General features: G+C 37.5%; 1 protein-coding gene across 4 annotated transcripts; it reads right to left on the reverse strand.

The window, feature by feature from the left end:
• Nucleotides 1–835: 835 nt before the first annotated feature.
• On the reverse strand, nt 836–21,183 carry LOC133524589 (stress-activated map kinase-interacting protein 1). Of its 4 annotated transcripts, none has more exons than XM_061860688.1 (7): nt 18,270–21,183; nt 7,906–8,289; nt 7,514–7,745; nt 6,581–6,683; nt 5,552–5,739; nt 4,094–4,229; nt 836–2,765 (listed from the first exon to the last, which is right to left on the reverse strand). In XM_061860688.1, the coding sequence occupies exons 1-7, from the start codon at nt 18,602–18,604 to the stop codon at nt 2,569–2,571; spliced, it is 1,575 nt and encodes a 524-aa protein (XP_061716672.1). In that variant the 5' UTR covers nt 18,605–21,183; the 3' UTR covers nt 836–2,568. The 4 variants fall into 4 exon arrangements, with proteins under 4 accessions (XP_061716672.1, XP_061716680.1, XP_061716698.1 ...); XM_061860696.1 differs by lacking the exon at nt 18,270–21,183 and adding an exon at nt 15,528–15,848; XM_061860714.1 differs by lacking the exon at nt 18,270–21,183 and adding an exon at nt 14,839–15,050.
• Between the last annotated feature and the right edge of the window lie 123 nt (nt 21,184–21,306).

The following is a 21,306-nucleotide window of genomic DNA, read 5'->3' on the forward strand; positions in this document are numbered from 1 at the left end:
AGGTTCCTGCGCGTCACCACCAACTCGAAAATGGGCCCCATTATCTGATCTTCCGGCTCTTTCTTATACTCAAACAGCATCATGTCCTGTTTGTACTCTATAATACTGACGTCTACAGACAGGTATTGTCTCAACTTCTTCTTCTATTCTTATAATTAATAATTTGTATACGTCGTCCGTTAATGCAATCATCGTGAAGACTTCAGACAAAGAGCGTATAATCACCCGTAAGTCCGCCCGCCAGTGCGATGCGCCACCGCCGTTGCTTAGCAACGAATCACCGTACCAAGCTAACTGAAGTTAGTTGATGGGTGGATACCAAGACGTTGTGTCATAATTTGACGTTAAAAAACAAAAGAAGGTTGCTTTACAGTCCTAGGTGTGTAAGGCAGTATGAAATTCCTTTACATATCATGTTCACTCATGCCACCTGATATGTAGTATTTCCGGACCTAATTTGACGTAAGTCATGTCATCATAGCAAATTTGAGAAAAACACATTACTTCAGTTGCCAGTAATTATTTCTAAGCTTTATAATTTTTTTGGGTTTGGACTGCGAACACAGAAAATATGACAGCACAGCACCCAGTCTTCATAGAAACTTCAACATCTCGCATTAATATCTGTACGTACTTGAGAGTCTGCTTTTAATATTAGCACTTGTCAATTTTGGGCAAAAAGTAGATAACAATTGATTTATAATTTCTAATCTGACTGTAGAAAAATGTTAGACAGAGAGGGAAAATAGAGATCAGTCTCATGACGGATTGAGAAACACAGTTCAAATAGGTTTAAAATAACATACAGCGTGTATTTTTCATACGGGCAAATAAGTTAAATGGGTAAGGTAAACAAAAAACATCAAGTTGAAAAATTGAATACGTGAACGTATTACATGCAACACTCTTTTATTTAAAATTCTGTTAATTACGTAGAGATGCTACCCATACTGGTTTGGCCGGATACCGGTTATCCGGCCGTTGGGTCCGCCGAATATCCGGCTGAAAGTTTAGTAAAAAATTAATCAAATTAGATCGCGCAATTTCTCAAAGTTGTAACTTGTTTCTAGTTATAGGCAGACAGAAATTCACTTACAGTGAGTATTGAACAGCGGTACGTCACAATTTTCTTCGTATTTTAATATTTACGTTGCGAGTGCTTATTAATTAACTTTGTTTTGTTATTTATAAGATGTTTAGTGCATATTGTATTCATAAATATCGTGCTAAATTTACTATCCGGCCGGATACTATGCAACTATCCGGTATCCGGCCGGAAAGTAAAAATATGACCAGATAGGCCGGATACAGGATAGTAACCAGATATCCGTTGCATCTCTACTGAAGACAATCTGTTTTTTATAGTGCTTGAAAACCATAATAAAATAATTATATGCTCATATAAAAAATATACACGGTACTTGAGATAGCCTTAGTAGTTTTTTTTATTGTATGTTTATATATTAAATACTTATACGAGTATAAGCGCACAGCTACAGTACATATAACGTAAAGCAGTATATCAACTACGGCAACCATTTTAGTATTATGAACTTATTAAGTATTATTTGATTATCAAATAATATAAGTTTCACTAAAGTGTTATTATTGATCTAATACGTTTTTTTTTCACTTGTGTTAACGTAAAGTTAATATAAAGGAAATAATCAAACGGATTATTACTATAACAAGCTTATTATAGGACAAAGAGAAACGAAGTCAGCAGGTGAATTATGGCCAATAATATTGCGCAAGGGCTCGTCTCTCACTGACGCTCGTTCAGAAAGTGACGCTGTATCATGTCAGCGATAGGATAGGGATCGTATGTGAATACGTGAATTGTAGGGGGCAGCACAGTAGCCGTTGAGTTAAACTTCTCAATTTAGGCTACATGACAGCAAACCATCTAAGCGCATTTTAATCATCTGGTTATATGGATAATTTTCGATTTAAATATAGATGAAATAAGACTCAAATATGGTTTTAACTATTAAAAAAAAATTGAAATCAGACTTGCGTTCTAAGCGTGGCCATAAAAAAACCTGCATTTTTTGGTTTACTTTACTTTGGACATTTCATACCGTTAGTATTGACATCCAAATGAGCTCGAACCCCAATGGCTTAACAGTTAAAGTCCGTACACTTTTCAAATTTGGAAGTTTATATGTAATTTCTACCCAGAATCACGAGCTACTTCAAACCTTATAGGAGAAAAAAAAGTGTTGCCAGATTATTTCCATTCCGTTATCATTTTTCATAACTTTGTATGACGGTACGGTGACGGACGTAATATGTATGGAAATTTAGTGACATTTTTTCGTATAAGGATCGACAGAGCTCGCGATACTGAGTAGAAATAACACACAAATTCCTAAATTTATAAAAGAAAAAGTATAGTGTACAATTTAAAATAAAATTGCCCTGAAAGCATTTGACTTACTTATAGCTGTGCCGTTCTCGAGAACGTTCTTCATTTACTAATACAAAACGGAGAATATTCTCGAGAACGGCACAACTATAGACTTACTGCCTCAAGCTATATACACTGTGGCCTTAAAAGTAAACTAGTTAGCTGCTAGTCATATGTTTCGAGTGGAAACTTCTCCTAGTCTGAAGTTTCTTCTCCTTGGCGGTCTTGTATTCTCTCCTACACGGGCTGTTCCGGAACTCGAGAATGGTGTTGACTTTCTCGACAATTTCTTTGGCGGTTTGGTGGTCGCATTCGAAGTCGTGGAACTTGTAGTTCGTGTTGGAGTGGAAGAAACCTGAAATGGTCGGGGGACCCGGTTAACTTATGTTCGGCGCCCGTGCATTTAATTTGAATAATATAATGTATAAATAATATATTATAGGGCATCTTACATGAATTGACTAACAAGGAAAGGTACCCAACTGTCCGGTTCCGATTTGATTGACATTTATATATGTTATAGAGTAGTCTAAAATAACGGACACGTATTTTTTCTAGCTGCCCAAACTCAATCTATTGGGAGAAATTGTCCTCCAAAGTACTAAAAAAATACTAAATCTTCTAACTCCTATAAAAAAGTGATGCTCAAGCAACTTGCTAGTCAATGGCTGGTTTGAGTATATGTCTGAGAGCAGGAAAAAATAATGAGCACGTGTTTTGTTCTATCGGCTTTTGCGATATTTTAGAGTACTCTATAACATATATAAATATAAATCAAATCGGAACCGGACAGTTGGGTACCTTTCCTTGTAAGTCCCAGAGTAAGCTCAAGAAGGCTTGTGTTGTGTGTACTCAGACGATATATACACGGTGTAACACGAGCAACCCGAAAGATTTTAACAACGTTCTTCTGAGGCCAATGAAGAAAAAACAATAAGTTCCTTTTTTCAAATTTTTGAACGTATTGTACATAAAAAAAAAAGTGTTACGGTAAAACTGGCACTGAAAATTAATGTTTACGTTTTTTTTTGTAAAACCTAGTTTTTGCAAAGGTTTCTTGTCACTTTTTGACATTTATCAATAAGGATATTTAGACTACGCCCCATAATGGCACCATCGCCATCAAAAAGGCGTTTTCCTTACTACAATCGAATGTGGGCGGTTTCTGTTCGTCTGTGTACACGATTCTGAACACGCACTTGTTGCCCTTGTCCTGAAATCACAGTGCGTCAGACAGAGAGAGCTAGATAGACAGACATGCTATAGACACTATGGTTGTACTACGATCGTATGTGGACGGTTTCTGTTCGTCTGTGTACACGCATTTGTTGCCCTTGCCCTGTCATCACAGTGCGTCAGACGGAGACAGCTAGACAGACAGGCATGCTATAGACACAATATTTGTACTATGCCCGAATGTGGACGGTTTCTGTTCCTCTGTGTACACGATTCTGAACACGCACTTGTTGCCCTTGTCCTGTACTCACAGTACGTCAGACAGAGACAGCTAGATAGACAGACATGCTATAGACACTATGGTTGTACTACGATCGTATGTGGACGGTTTCTGTTCGTTTGTGTACACGATCCTGAACACGAATGTGTTGCCCTTGACCTGTCATCACAGTGCGTCAGACAGAGATAGCCAGACAGACACGCTATAGACACTATAGTTGTACTTACTTGTACTACGTTCGAATGTGGACGGTTTCTGTTCGTCTGTGTACACGATCCTGAACACGCACTTGTTGCCCTTCGCTTCCATTATTTGACACCAGGCTATAGAGTCTATGCTGTGCATGAAGTACTTCGGTTTTAGCTGTAACAATGTATACTGTAAAAATAACATAAATAATAATCAGAGCCCCGAATTTTGACTGTCGCAATCTAGCTAGTGGTCACTCACTCACTCACTTCATTGGCTCAGCAACCCGAAGTGGATCTTGGCTAGTGTTAGAAACATTTTTTATCGATATCGAGTATTATTATACATAAAAAAACATCCCAGTTTTTAAAGCTGAAAATTTGCAATCATATGTAAGTCGGGTGACAATGCAATATCATGGTGCCATCGAGCTGATCTGATGATGGAGACAGGAGGTATTGGAACTCTGTGGTAAATCAACGCAACCTAATTGTGTTTGGGGTTAGAATTGTTTCGATGAGTATTAGTTGCTTGTGGAAACAAAAGTACAGTCAACAATAAAAGCTTGTATCAAAAATGTTTTTTTTTTTCAAAAACTATGTTATTTAGAACTAGGTTTTGATCGTATAATTGAGAAATGTCACTTATTGAATGGAAACCTAAAAAAATCTACTGAAAAGAACAATTTTTTTTTAAACACTACGTCGGTGGCAAAAGCACACGGCCCGCTCGGTGGTAAGCAGTTTCCGCAACCTATGGACTCCGGCAATGCGCGTTGCCGACTCTAACACTCCGCACCCTAGTTGAGCTCTGGCAACCTTACTCACCGGCAGGAACACAACACTATGAGTAGTCTCTACAGTTATTTGGCAGTGATTTTCTGTAAGGTGGAGCTACTTCCTCAGTTTGGTTCTGCTCTAGATAATGAACGACATCCGCTGTGCTGTGCCATTAGTGCCACATTAAGCGGGATGACATTCACAGTGCCCATATCGCTCTTTTGAACGTAGTTGAACGACATACCCGGGTCCAATTACCTTTGTTCTCTGGAATGAAGTATGAATACCCCCCACCCCAGTACCAGCTTCTCTCTCTGGACCGCATCCAACGAAGAGCGTCTCGAATTGTCGACTGCCGGCGTATTTCGGATCGGCTTAACTCCTTGGCGCTGCGTAGAGATTCTCGCTCTGCATTTTCTATCGCATGTATAACGGGGAGTGCTCCGAGCTCCTTTTCATCATTTCTATCCGTAACACTTACATGGTTGGCAGTCCTCATGTCTGCGTTTCTCCACTTCCTGCCTCGCACAGCTAAGCTGTGGAATGAAACGCCTGCGGTGTTTCCGGACCGATACAACCTTCAAACCTTCAAGAAAAGAGCGTACTTCCATCTTAAACCCCACTGGTGTTGCAGGTGTCCATGGGCGGCGCTAATCGCTTACCATCAGGTGATCCGTCTGCTCGTTTGCCTCCTCTATAAAAAAAATGCAATCGTACCCAGTTTGTGTGCTTGCTGTTGGTGAGTGGCTCCACCTCGACCCTGTCTATGGACACTCCGAGCTGGATCAGCGTGTTGGCCATGACTCGCCGCAACATGTGCACCCTGTATGCTTTGTACTGTGGGGCGGAGGTCGCCATCGCGTGGGAGTGGAGCTTGTCGAGATCGTTGTCGGCTTTTTTGATGCCTGCGAAAATGTTTAACAGTGAAATTAGTAAAGTTACGCATCCGAGTTATAGCTGTGGGGCGACACTCCTCTTTTCGTTCATTCTCGGCTCCATTTGGATCAGCATTGCTCAGAGAAATTATTAGGGTTGGCATAACTTGACATCCCTATGCGTGCACGAACATAGATAAGATAATGACTTGAATTTTGACAACCCTAAATATCCGAAATGGATAGTGCCATACATTAGAAAGGGGCGACATGATTCGTACCTGAATTGCTGTCATACCTCGGTTTTGTAGGAAGTGTCATTTCTGTACGGTATTACTATTATTTATTCTGTGGTTATAGTATGTTTCAAACTCAAGCCTACACTGACACATGTAAAAAAATACAGGGTTGTGACAATGCAAATTAGAACGGATTTTTTACGATTCTCGATTAAAACCGTAAAGACCGTATAATTGATTCCATTGGTGATTTATATTTTTAAGTAAACAATGTGAAGGTACTCACAATTGGACGCGACTGAAACGATTTGAATCGATTCCACTTGGTACCCATAGAACGAAATAAAGTACATAAAAATACCTATCTAATGACCTGATTCTCGACTGTTGGTTTTTGGACCATTTTGACGCATAGTCTTTTCATAGTTCACAACTGATTGTCGTTGATCATCCCGTGAATTGTGGTCGGTGCAACTGACCTTTATACGGTCCGCGTTCGGTCGTGTATACTCTTTATCTCCTTTGAATGCTTTAAAAACATTCACTCCGGTGATTTCAAGGAAACCCACATCAATTCTAAGCAATCTTCTCGTCCTTTTACTATTATTATTTAAGAAAATGATATTATTCACCTTCATTGACTGCCTCCAATGCATTCTTGACCGCTTCGGAGGTAGCGCTACCGCCCGTGTTGTGTCTCGAAGGATTATGATGACTAGGTCCCGAATCGCTCACCTGATAAACAACAGTATTATTGAGCGTCGCAGGGAACCCCAACTGTGTATTACTACTACTATTGTAAGAATACACGGACATCAATGCAAAGATAAAACACGTGTTTACGTATAACACGCGCACATTCACAACTCCATTCTGAGCGGTGAATGGCTCAAACCCGACATAGTTATGTATGCATGCAGAATTAGTGTCATCAAACCACAGTAGGTACAGATTCGTGTAAAACAGGCTGGCTGGCTTTGTAGTTTATTGAATAGCCCCAAGTGCCTCAACGATTGGCTTTCCCTTTGAATTAGTTACCCGTTCATTTGACATGCTAAAATGAAAGAATAACCCCTTTTTAATTAAAAAAAAATATTACACCTGTGCCGTCAACGCGCTCTACGAAGTTCTTCACTTTAAACATGTTGAATTGAAACATATATGATTCTACATTTACGAAGAGAAAGTTGAAGACGGCATAAGCGTTATAATTTATAATAAATAAGGGATATCCCTTTAAGAGGTAAGCGCTTAGGAACGGGTATCAGCTTACCTGTGTTATATAGCGCTTTAAAAGCCAAATGTAAGGATATTACTTAGCAACGCCTTACGAAATACCCCTTCCAAAAAACCATCGAAGGGGATACCGGACCGGTCTTTGGTGTAAAACTCCGTGTTGCCTTAGGAAACAAGAACCTCTGGAAGCCCGTGGCGTCCTCAGGCAGTGAACTAGTCACATTTTTGTCGTCTCTCTTGTTGGGCTCGATGAGACTTTGCCTAACATACCCTCAAAAAGAGCCTTATATAGACGACTTAAGATACATACGCGTAAATATGCGAATTACCTTAGGAAACATGAACCCCGTGAACCCCGTGGCGTCCTCCGGCAGCGAGCTAGTGACGTTGTTGTCGTCTCTCTTGTTCAGCTCGATGAGACCGAGACACGTGAAGCCGAACTTGCCGCAGGGCTCTTGGGCGTCCAGGCAGGGGAACGCGAGGTCCACGTCTCCGTCGTCTTCGGCGATGCAGAGACCGTATTCGTTTATATTGCCGAGGGATATGTCGGGGTGCGCGATACTGGAATAAATTGATAACTTATCATCTGATGAACGTTCTTCTAGTTCTACGGCGCATTTGACAGATATGGATGGATTTCGGAAAATTCAAACGTAGTGTTTTATATATTGATAAGCTCAAACATTTAGAGATGTTTAGCAGGTCCCAAACATAAAATTACCTGTACTTGTAGCATGTAAACCCAATCAAATCCTTTATCCTAGCGGTAGCTATAACACACACAACTAGCGGATAGTTATGGTACATTTCCGATATCTTCATAAATATCTTAAACATCTTCGTCTGCAATCCCAACTGCGCCGTACCATCAAACTTTGCATACTCCAAATACTGCATATGAGGTAAATCCGGGTATTTCTCCAGAAGCTCCGTCAGCATGGATTTCTGTTTCGGTTTTTTAATTTCCATTTTCGTGAAATTGTCCGCGATCTGCTCTTCGGTGAGCTCGGTGGATGAGTCGTCCCATTTGATTACTTTTATTTTAGATGCCTTCTTTAGTGCTTGCTCCTTTTTGTCGAGCCACTGCGCTGTGTTGGATCTTTGTCTGAAATTAGAAATATATTTTTATTAATGGACAGGCAGGACACGTCTGACCTATGCCGACAGGTTGGGTTCCACAAATTGTAAAGCGCCACGGTAGACCTCGTCGGAGATGGCAGGACGAGCTTGACGTCTTTGACAGAGGCTGGTGGAAGACTTTTGAGGATAGGACATGTGGAAGAATAAGAGGGAGGCCTTTGCCCAACAATGGGACAATATTGGCTCATAATAATAATTTATTCATGTCAAGATAAATGCAACTGAAGACAGAAGTGTTCTATCTCCTTAAAGTTTTATGGGTTAATAGCCTGATGGGCCAAATAGCCTTCAACTATCAACATAACATCTCAGGAGATTTTACACGATCATTAGGTATTCAAATAAAAGTAAAGAATAAAGAAAGATCCAGGCGCCATAAAATTGAAGTTAAGCTCTCATTTCAAAACGATATTCTGAACTAACATGAAATTCTGTTCCTACTAACATTATTTATTATTATTATTATTTATTTATTTCAAATAACAAATTGCACCTTACAGCTAATGCCAAAGCGGCACAAATTGGAATACATTAACAACATAAAGCATTAACATTATAAAGCAATAACACATGAGCAGCTAAGACATAGGAATTCATAACGGTATAGTACTCTCAGGCATCTCTCTTTCTAATATCCTCTTGCATTCCATTATCACTCGCCCCATCGCACTCACAGTAACATAAAAGGGACATAATCCGGATGAAAGGGACAGAATCCGGAACGAGGAGCTAAGGCGAAGGACAAAAGTAACGGACATACTCGAGCGTATCGACCCACAAAAGTGGAGGTGGACAGGTCACATTCTGCGTGACAACAAAGAAAAATGGAGCAAGCAAGTGACCTGGTACCCCCTCGGCTGCAAGGGCAAAAAAGGTCAACAAATAACCAGATGGAAAGATGACATCCAGTTTGCTCTAGGACCTCACTGGACCCGAGGTGCTCTGGACAGACAGCACTGGAAAGAGTTTGAAGAGGCCTACGCCGACACACTAAGAGACATTTTATAATATAAACATATATCTAAGTTAAATATTTAAATTTGTATATACAAGTGATTTACAAGTGTCTCTTATATGGAATAAAGGCTTAATTAATTTAATTTAAAATGACATTTGATATGAAGATTCAATTACCATATACAGTAGCGGCAAAAAACCTACCATTTTTTTTTCAGGCATTCGTTCAAAATTTCGTGTTATTAGACTTTGAGCATATTGTATCATCATCACAACCGTGGTACAGCCAGCCACGTTAGCACAATGCAGATTGGGGACTTCACACACACCAATTATTATTGAATTTCTTATTTGAAAACACTCAAAAGCGAATCTTACCAACAATAAAACCTAGACGGATCGATTTTCGCCCTCGTTAGCCTCTGGTTTGAAAATTAAATCGAACCAATACTTTACAATTGAATACCCACCGGGCTACCGCAAAAACTCAGCAAACTAATTATTTTAAAAATGTACCCTACATTCACCGAAATATCGTTTTTATACGTCCCTATTGTAAATTTCATCGAAATAGCTAAAGACGTTTTTGAGAAATTATCAAAAAAATATATACAAATGCATCTGAAATATGATAGATTATTTGCCGCTATGTCTGTTTTTCGTTGCTAGAAATTTTAATACCTACATTATTAGACCGAGGAATGTTTTATTGTATACCTACAAAACGTCTATTAACTCTATGGTCTTTGTATAAAAAAATCAAGTAACAGAAACACACACCCGCAACTCACAGACTTCGCTGGTTCGTTCACCTACTCAGAATGGGAGCGGATCGGGCTGTCATGAGGGCGTTCTTGGGACGACCGACTGGTAGCCGTCCGGTGGATCGGACCATGTATCGCTGGGAAGACAGTGTGGAGGTGGATCTGCTTCAGCTTCGCGTCAACAACTGGCAGGAAGTTGCGAAGGATCGGGACAGGGGACACGCTCTAGGTTCGAAAGCCAAGATTTTTTTTGGACCACTGAGCCAAAATAGTCGTGATTAGTTGTTTTTTGGACCCGGGTATGTCCTTAAACGACGTCCACAAAGAGAGGTATGGGCACAGTAAATGTCATCTCGTTTTATGTGGTAGGGCACGGCACAGCGGAAATCATTCCAGATCTAGAGCAGATCCCAACTGGGGAAATCCGGTGACAGACGGACAGACAGACAAACAGACGGACGGAGTCTTAGTAATAGGGTCCCATTTTACCCTTTGCGTACGGAACCCTAAAAACGGTCTGTCTTCAGTAACGTAACTTCGATTCTAGCGGCTTTTTGGCAGCGGGTTCGTGTGAAATATATATTTTTAATTGTCAGTGAGTTGATGTTAAAATGTGCTATATTTTTATTTCTATTACTGTATCATAATACATCATCATCACGTACACTAAATGCTGATTCTATTTCAACCTTAAATAAGAATTGACGTACTTAGTAAAATGAGTAGAGTTTAGTAAAATAAAACGTATGCTAATCGTGCAAAAGAGCAGCCACCTGACTCCAAGTTGACATTCAAAGACGACGTAATAATATAAACTCATAAACTGTCAATCTATACAAAATCCAAACATAAAATGTGTTGTTGCAATTTATCAGTGATGATCTGAGACAGCCGGCATTAGCGAGACCACTGGTTGTGTGTTTTGTATAGCGCTTTGAATGGGACCGACTCCGACGTAGCAAATGGTTTCATCAAGAGAGGAAAAATAGACAGAGGCCGTGTCACTGACGACCAGGGCTATAACCGCGAAATTCGAAGTTCTTCAATTGCGGGCATTTTTCTCTGTCACTCTAATTACGTCTTACGAGCAAAAGAGAATGATCCCCGCAATTTGCGAATTTCGGTTTTCGCGGCAGGCCCCCTGCTGTAACCCTGCAATGGCGGACGGTTTCAATATATGCGTATCACGAATGCAGTAGGGTTCAAAAGTGCATGGACAAGTTATGAATGAAATCATTCATTAATGGTACACCTAGGCGGATTGAGTACATTTTCTCTAGTATGGTACGAACACCTTTCTAGCTCGGGTTAACCATATCATGTTCAATTTAGTATGGCAAAAAAGTGACAGCGCTCTCCGCTTTAGGTACCACGTAGGTAGGCACGTAGGTAGGCACGTAGGTAGGCACTTCATGGATTAATATAGTATTTTAAGAACGATAACGTGATAATTGATAACTTATCTATGAAAATTTATTGTCTCTATTTTCTTTCTTCTAATCTTTCTTTTGAGCACGCACGGTGGTGTATTTCAATATTCTTCGAACAATTTACTGCACTGACGTCTTAATCCGACTAACGGCAAATTGGTGGATGCAGTGCCGGATTAAGATGTTTTAGCCCCCTCTCCCTAAGGGCATCAAGATTATATTGAATCTTCTTGGTAAATTGAGTGACGTTCATTGCCGCACTACTGCTGAATATAGAATTTTCAATCCGTCACATTATTTTATCACGGAAATTGACTGTGCTGCAGCTAGCCTAAACAAAATGACCGAAATTACCTATATCTATCATTGTTTGCTTACTTTACTGGCTATATATACATAATAATTTTGAAACCTGCTTTGGTTCTCAATCCCCAAATAATACCCAGTGTGGGTAACAAAACTTATACACCTGCCCAAGAGTAGCCTAAAAGTTTTGAACAGTGTATTTTGATTCTAATTAGAGCACACCGGAATGTTAATGATCAAGAGTAAGCAAATCCGAGGATCACTCGACAATAAAAGGCGTTCAGAGTATTGAAAAAATACCTAGTATATGGAACTGTATTTTACTTATCTTTAATGATCTAACCATCTACAATAATGAAACGGCCGTGTACAGATTTCCTATTTTTATTATATACTGTCTTTGGTTCTAGGTAGAAAACAACTTCGAGTAATCTAATACACCTGATACCGTCTTCTTGCAAAACACATATCGTGGTATTTTATTTATGTTATACTTGTACGGTCACGTCTGAAAATATCGATACGGACAAAGTGCCAAAAATATGTATACACTACCTTAATACATGGTCAATAAGATCGTGTATACATATTTTTGGTACTTTTTCCGTATCGATATTTTCATACGGGACTGTAAGCAGAGATGTGAAAAATAGTTTATGAAATGTATTTAAATAGAAAATACAAATACTTCATTGATATACTATTCAAAATACTGAATAGGTTTTATCAAAATAGTTTTTTAAAATAAAAATATTGGAAATTACGTAAAGGAAAATTAAAGTCATATCAAAGGAATATAATTAAAGTCATATAAGCAAGAGAAATTATGATTATGACGACAATTTTCCTTAGATACTAATTGTCCTGTTAAACAGCGAATTATTGCAGTATGCCCGGTAAAATATTGCAACTCAATATGTGGTAACTATTTTATAAGCAAATAGATAGATAAAATCTTTATTCAACCACAACTTACATGCTTTGTGACACAAACAAATAACAAGAGACAAAGAAAAAATAAACATCTTATTTTTAGATTAGTAGAAGTATTAGTAGAGGGTCATGTGTTGTGGTAAAGAAAGGCGCTGACTCAGCATAAATGATGCGGAGACCACAGCGCTGATCTTCCGTCAGAACCTTAAAACCTACACTAATGAACGACCAGTGCAGCGCTAGTCAATGTACTTATATGTATAAATATATATATGCATATTACATATATTTGTACTGTAAGTATGTAGGTACTCTAAATATTTGCAACTTTTAACTATAACTTATACTCACGTGTATAACCCCTACAAATTATAAGCTTACATTTAACTTGCCCTGTTAGTATGTATGTTGGTTGGTTTGTTAGTTCGGGTGGGTCAAATCTTGGAAGCTAAATATGACCCACTTCCCTATTTCCGATTGAGCTGAAATATTGCATACATATGTAAGTCGGATGACAATGCAATATTATGATACCATCGAGCTGATCTGATGATGGAGACAGGAAGTGGTCATAGCAACTCAGTGATGAAACAACGCAATCAAATTGTGTTTCGTGTTTTTAGAATTGTCTCGATGAGTTACTTGCCTGTGGTAAGAAAAGTACATTCAGCGATAAAAGTTTGTACCAAAAATGTATTTTTTTGCCAAAAACTTGTAAATGCGAAAGTAACTTTGTCTGCATGTTACCTCTTCACGTCATAACCGCTGAACCGATTTAAATGGATGAAATTGGGCGTGGAGATAGTTTAAATCCCGGGGAAGGACATAGGATAGTTTTTATTAATCATCATAATCATTCCACGCAGACGAAGCTAGTACACGCTCAAATCACTATGGATTTAGTTACAATTCACACAATTAGAGCAAGTTAGACTATGAACCATTTATACAAATCTAAAATACACAAATATACTACTTAATTAAAATAAATTCGCATTTAATTATTTTCAAATGGCACAGGTAGGGTAAGACGAAAATATTGAAACATCACAAATAATGTATGCTGAGCCGTTACTAAAAATGTCTTTTATATTTACTTAGTTTTGCGCCATTTTTTTTATGTGAAAGCAGATATTTCAGAAAAAGCTTTTTAAATAAGTACTTTTATTCGGAGAAAAGCCAGTAACTGTTAAAAATCTCGAAAATGTAAAGGTTTCCAAAGTTAAAATAAATTAAATAAAAACACAAGGATAAATTAACTTAAAATCGAAACAGTAAAAAAATAAAATTAACAAAAATAATTAAAATCTACAATTACCTAAAGTAGTCTAAGGGCTGGTCAAATCCCGGAAAATCCATAGTTAAAATCGAACTAACACAAAAAATAGTTTTTCAATTTAGTCACTACAATATTTAAATCCAAAAACGTTTCAAACACATCTGCACTGCAGCTAAATCTAACCTGTAGGAATCATATGAACTTACGCATCTTTTCAAAAAAGTGGGTGGCGAAAAAAAAATGGTCTACCCTATTTTAGAATTATTCTTATTCTCCTACGACCTGATCCCACGTACGGTACGTCTGAAAAAATCGATATAAAAAATGGGCCAAAAATATGTACACACGACTTTATTGCCCATACATTAATTTTTTTTTTAATTTATCAATTTCAAAAGACAACAATGGTATATAATGGTTAGTAATATTTAACGTTTAAAACTAAGTGTTAGTAGAACAAATACAAAAAGACAAAAAGAAAAGCGAAAAGTACAGCAACACATTAAGATTAGTGTATACATATTTTGGCAATTTTTTCGTATCGATATTTTCAGACGTGACTGTAATATTGAAACATCACAAATAATGTATGCTGAGCCGTTACTAAAAATGTCTTTTATATTTACTTAGGTTTGCGCCATTTTTTTATGTGAAAGCAGATATTTCAGAAAAAGCTTTTTAAATAAGTACTTTTATTCGGAGAAATGCCAGTAACTGTTAAAAATCTCGAAAATGTAAAGGTATTCAAAGATAAAATAAATTAAATAAAAACACAAGGATAAATTAACTTAAAATCGAAACAGTAAAAAATAAAATTAACAAAAATAATTAAAATCTACAATTACCTAAAGTGGTCTAAGGGCTGGTCAAATCCCGGAAAATCCATAGTTAAAATCGAACTAACACAATAATATTTAAATCCAAAAACGGTTCAAACACATCTGCACTGCAGCTAAATCTAACCTGTAGGAAGCATATGAACTGACGCATCTTTTCAAAAAAGTGGGTGGCGAAAAAAAAATGGTCTACCCTATTTTAGAATTATTCTTATTGCCCATACATTTATATTTTTTTTTAAATTTATCAATTTCAAAAGACAACAATGGTCTATAATGGTTAGTAATATTTAAGGTTTAAAACTAAGTGTTAGTAGAACAAATACAAAAAGAAAAGCGAAAAGTACAGCAACACATTAAGATTAGTGTATACATATTTTGGCAATTTTTCGTATCGATATTTTCAGATGTGACTGACCTTTTAGAAGGACAAATCAAATTGAATTTTGAACGTGGTATACCTAATGGGGTAAAAGAAAGGTTCCAAATTCACAACTCCAAAAATGACTGGGACTTAGGCCATGTCAGATAAACGTCAGTCCATACAATACATATGACCATTGGCCGAGGTTTACGAAAAGCTCTTAAAGGCGACTTCCCTTGTTAAATCCTCCAGTGTTCATCGCAACTTTTTCAACAAATTACTGATCAAATTAATAAACGAGTAACTAAATAATATTAAATAAATGTATAAATACCTAAAATGGTCTAAAGGCTGGTCAAATCCCGGAAAATCCATAGTAAAAAAACAAATGAACACACCAACAAAACCAAGTTGTTCTCTGATTAATGTGTGAGAATGAATGTTCGCAGAGGCCTGAAAAGGGCTGACACAGGAACACAGCACTAGCATCAAGTTCTCAGAACACGTGTAGTTCTATCTAAAATAAATTTGAAAACATACACACTAGTCTTAAAAACGATAGCAATAAAGACTAAAATATCTTAACCTACCCGCAAATATCACAGCTTTTGTACATTGTCAGCATTCGCAAATCGAATGTGTAATTCGCAAAAGAAACCTTAATTTGTATGAAATAACGCTCGCGTTATAACAATATCGATTAAGGGCAAGCACACACCTAAGCAAAGTTTTGTCTTACAAAGATGTATAGTGACCTAAATCCATGTGAATGTTTAGAGGATTCTAGTCTATTTGCCTATAGCAATAAGTGGTGTAATCATGTGTGTAAAATGTAATAGAATTGGTAATCTTAGTTCAGGTACAGATATGGTAAAGGAAATTTCGCTTTGCGTCTGTAATAATAAACTGAATGAAACAAACAAGAGTTTTAGGAGTAATTCCGTTAATATTAAATAAGATTGTATTTTTATTTATCATCTTGAACTTTGAACATTAGGTATTGGTGACAGTATAGCGACTGATAAATTATGGTTATTAACTTATTAATGCCATGTGCAATGCAATTAAATTAAAATTTCAAATCAAATATAACAAAAATCGCGTAAGCCTATACCAAAGATAGATTGATCGAGTAAGACTAAGACGATTTCGTGTCTCGAATTTGACGCTGTACAGTTCCATACATTTTGCGGTAACTGATTGGCAAAAGTTAACGTTTGACAATTCAGTTACTGAAAAACATTTGGATGTCAAACTAACAGGCACGTTTTCTTAAGGGCCATCCACACTCGCTTCGGCCCGATGTCAGGCCCGAGCGAGAGCATTTTTCCGTTTCACTTAATATCAGCACATCTTTTACAATATTTGACATGTAAAAAATATTTTGCCTCTAATTGCTAAAAACGTTCAATGATTGGTATTTTTGCATATGAACCATTTTTTCACATTTCAAATATTATTAACGATGTGCTGATATTCCGTGAAACGGAAAACGATTTTGTCAGGCCCGACCGCCCGACATTGGGACTGAGGGCCTACCACGAAAACCGAAATTCGCAAATTGCGGGGATCTTTCTCTTTTACTCTCACTAAGACGTAATTAATAAGACGCAATTTTTTCGCGGTTATAGCCGATAGCCCTGACTTCGGGCCCAATATCGGGAAGTATGGATGTAATTGGCCCTATAAACTTTACCTCTCTATTACAATCAATTCTCTTTGACATCTATACATTTAACATAATCAGCAAGTTAAACACCCTAAAAGTGAAATCTTAAATTGAGTCCTCATCCATTTAGATTTTAGAACTAGGTACAAAAGTTTAAGGAACTAAAAAGAAAGAAAAGTAAAGAATCAGGAAGGATAAAGAAGACAAGGGAAAATGTTTTATAGAACCCCATATTCCCCTTAACTCTCATTCTGACCCACCTGAATTAATCAATTTAATTATTTATTGTATTGCATATATTATGTCACTGGATATTACATTATACTATCATTTAAATTGTAGGAAAAATGGTGACACATTCTACTAATATTCTAATAGATTGCCTATAATGGCATAGGCTTTAAACTATCGCAAAATGCAAGGTCGTGGCATAAAGGAAAGGTTGACCAAAATGAAACTATGGTTTGGGTTGTTTGGAGGTTCTCATAATAATTTGAAAACAATTATAATGAGTACTTTAGTTATGAGGGAACAGCGTGGCATGGTTCCATTTTTATCTGAGATTTCTATTGTGAAATTAGAAAATTTTGATAACCATACAAAACTATGGAAAGTTTCTAAATTTTCCGTGTGGATAGTTCGTAATTTTGGACACTTTCCAATGGCACATCAGTACAGAAGTTCAAAGAAATTATGAATTATGGTGGTTATAGTACAGAACCACTATTATTTAAACTGTCTCCACTCCAAGACACAGAAATGGCAAAACAGCGAATAGAAACATGGTCACCCTAAATTTACTTGGCACCATTCTGGGGAGCTGGCTGTATTGGGGATGGAGTGGGACGAGGTTAACCAAGCTGCCCAGGACCGGTGTCAGTGGAAGAATATGATTCGAGCCCTACACCTCAGCAGAGGGTAAGAGGATGGAAAGAAGATTATAGTTATTAGTTTAATTTGCAACAAACCATATTCATAATAAAATTGATTTAAACATAACAATAGGCGGATCCACACAGAGCAAGCACATGTGGGCCAGTGTCGGCCGAGGCATGTCTACACTGGCCGTTTTGTGCGCAACTTGCATGAGGAAATTGCCTCATGCGTATGCTCGCTGTGTCGACCTGCCTAATAAAAAGGATTTTGATACTTTAATTGATAAAAGTGGATGAGTTGGGTGGAAGTGGAGTGTCAGTCTAGCAGTAAGCATGGTAACATGTTTAGAAACATACAAAACAATATTATTACCAAATTAAAGGATCCTGAAGCGTAATCAATTATGACCGACATAGTATTTGTATCAAAATGAAGGTATTTAATGGTAAATCCCTTAATTAATAATAACTGAAAATACAAGGTGATACCTACCTAATTTCTGAAAGTCTCAAATAAAAACGTTTAGCATACCTGTGTCCTCCAATGTCATCATATCGTATGTAGCTGCCGCTCATGAGGTCGTCCTCCTCGCTGTCCTCTATCTGAGGATACGCGTCGAACTGGGTCACGATCTCCTGGTCCTCGTCCTCGGATATGTTGCCCATGCCGTCCCGCCCGTGGCTCGTGCTCGGCCGGCACAACTTCTCATCTTTCAACCTGATCCGCTCGTCCGCCGCTTTCGCTTGGAAAATCTTCGAAAAATCCTCCCCGGCCATAACTATCTCGCACAAGCCCGTATCATCCGTGGCTATGAACGCGTCTCTTATGTTTTTGAGCAACCATATCTTGTTATCTAATGTGGCCATCGTAATTTCAGTTATAACAAGATTAATTGCGCTTAAATCCCGATCTATTTTCTACAATTCAAAACACATGCACAAGTTGCCATCCCAAACAAATAATTATCTGTCATAATCTTGTCATAGCGAATGAATGTATTGTTATTATTAATATTTTGTCTATGGTAATTAAAGGCTGTACAACACGTACACAGACACAAATGTTTGTGGTACGGTACTACAAAGGACCTACCGCGAGTCACGTTCGACATGTTGCCTCTCTGTCGCACTTGTAAATTCGTACGTAAGTGTGACAGGGAGGCAACACGTCGAATGTGGTTTGCGATAGGCCCTCAGAAAAGACAATCGAATCGATAATTTTATATAGTAGAACTCGTATAAAGGTTAAAACTCACCTTATACATTTTTACGTATTCGATTGATTCATTTACTAATCGACGTTGCAATGTCATATGCCTTTGTGCTAGATCTTTCATCGAAATATTCAGAACACCTGTTAAAGCACATATTCTTGACTTTGTACAGAACATCAGAAAACCAAGGAACATTATGGTATTTATCACCCATTTCGGATGCTTTCCTAGCCAACCGATCCATCACCTCGTTCCCCACAACACCGCAGTGAGAGGAATCCACTGTAAAATAACTTTCTTTTTTGCCGCGTTCAGTTTAAGTATATAATAGACGAATTATTGAGTAAAAGCCAATGGAATGTAAAGGCGTGAGTACGTTTGTCCTAAAGTCACTTGCCCTAACTGGTTGGTCCTAATGGGCACATGCTCTAACGATCAATTGTTATAACGATTATTTTCTATAATGTAATGGCTAGCCTAAGACTCATTTGTCCTATGCATTTGTACCATAACTATCAAGATCCCTAATGTTTTTTAGCATATCCTTTAAATCCCTAACAATGTTTGGCATAAAGTAACTTGCTCTAACTGTTTTAACCTAATGGCTATTGGCGTAATGATCAATTGTCATAACCGTTACTTTCCATAATAAATGGTTAGCCTAAAACTCATATGTCCTAATCATTTTTACCATAACTATACGGATATAACCAATATCCGTAATGTTTTTTACCATATTCCTCGAAATTGCTAAGAATATTTAGCCTAACACATCACGCCCTAACTGGTTTGATCTGATTGGTATTGCTCTAATGATCAATTGTCATAAAAAATATATTTTATAATGCTCTTTGAATAAACTCTTGTTAGTATAAAGAGGTTTGACTGGCAATCGACTCAAGCACATTACATACACATCAAATACACATACACATTACATTACTTTTTAATTTTAAATATGGAATGTCAGATTTTGAATTCATAGATATTCAAAATCTGAGCATTCACTCTTCGTCCAACTGTCTAATGGAAGTCATGTAATTATTTATGTAACTGTGTCAAGTAAACAATAAAAATAATGTTGTGATATTCAGAAAGTGCCTTTATCATCATTTTAGTAGATCTCCTAAGACCTCCCATAATTCCTTCAGCTCTTTTGTACGAAATATGTTTACTGATGTTTTTGCCATACTCGGAATTCAAAACTGGGAATTTGAATTAGGTTAGGTTAGAACTGTGACCCTCGCAAAAACGAATTGCTGCCACAAATCTGGATTAGGATAGGTTAGAACTGCAACCATTGTAAAAACGAACTGCTGTCATAAAAGTGGGTTACGTTAGATTAGAACTGCGACCTTGCAAAAACGAACTGCAGCCATAAAAGTGGGTTAGGTTAGGCATAGAGAAATAAGAAGTAATCTCCATGGGTTAGGTGTTAGGTTAGAACTGCGACCTTCGCAAAAAAGAAAAATTATACTTAATAACATTAGGATAAGTAATCAATATGGCAAGTGCTATTGTGCCAACCAAAATTAGGGCATACGAGTGTTAGGCCAAGCAACCATAGGCTATTTAAAATTATGTAACATGATGGATAGGATGTTATGACCTTTAGCCTTAAAAAGCAAGGCAGTACTTAGCTCTTAAGTACTGCCTGTGATCTCAAATAATTGTCTGTAAATCTTTGTACTAGTTTGTTATTTAGTTATAAGACTGCTGCGCCCTTGCAGGGTACATATTATGTAATTTTGTGTACTTAATAATGATTGCAATAAATGCTTTGTCTTGTCTTGTCTTGAAAATAATTAGGCCAGATAAGAATTATGCTTATCGGCCATTCGATGATAGGGAAATCAAAATTAGGGTATACGAGTGTTAGGTCAAGCAAAGATAGGCTATGTAAAATTAGGTAACATGATGGTTAGGAAATATAATTTTTAGGCCTAACAATAATTAAACCAAAGAGAATTATGCTACAGAACATTAGGATAAATACTCAATATGAAAATGTCATACGGGAAAAACATACAAGGACAAAAAAAATCGGCCATTCAATAATAGGGTAACCAAAATTAAGGTATACGAGTGTTAGGACAACGGATCATTATGAGATGACAAACAATATTAGAGAATGCAAAGACAGGAGAAAAACCTTTAGGTATTCAGATATGGATCCGGGAAAAACGACCATCGAAATTGCTTTATCTGCTCCTCTATCTCTCTTATATGCGATAGAGTGGCAGGTAGTAGCAGGTAACGAAATTTCTATTCACAATTTTCGCGGTTAGGCCTCGGCGGTCTCCTCAAATGTCTGCTGAGTCTGACCGATGGTGTAGGGTGAGTTTAAATGAATTA

The sequence above is a fragment of the Cydia pomonella genome, chromosome 1, assembly GCF_033807575.1.
Source record: "Cydia pomonella isolate Wapato2018A chromosome 1, ilCydPomo1, whole genome shotgun sequence".
In the NCBI taxonomy this organism is placed as follows: domain Eukaryota; kingdom Metazoa; phylum Arthropoda; class Insecta; order Lepidoptera; family Tortricidae; genus Cydia; species Cydia pomonella.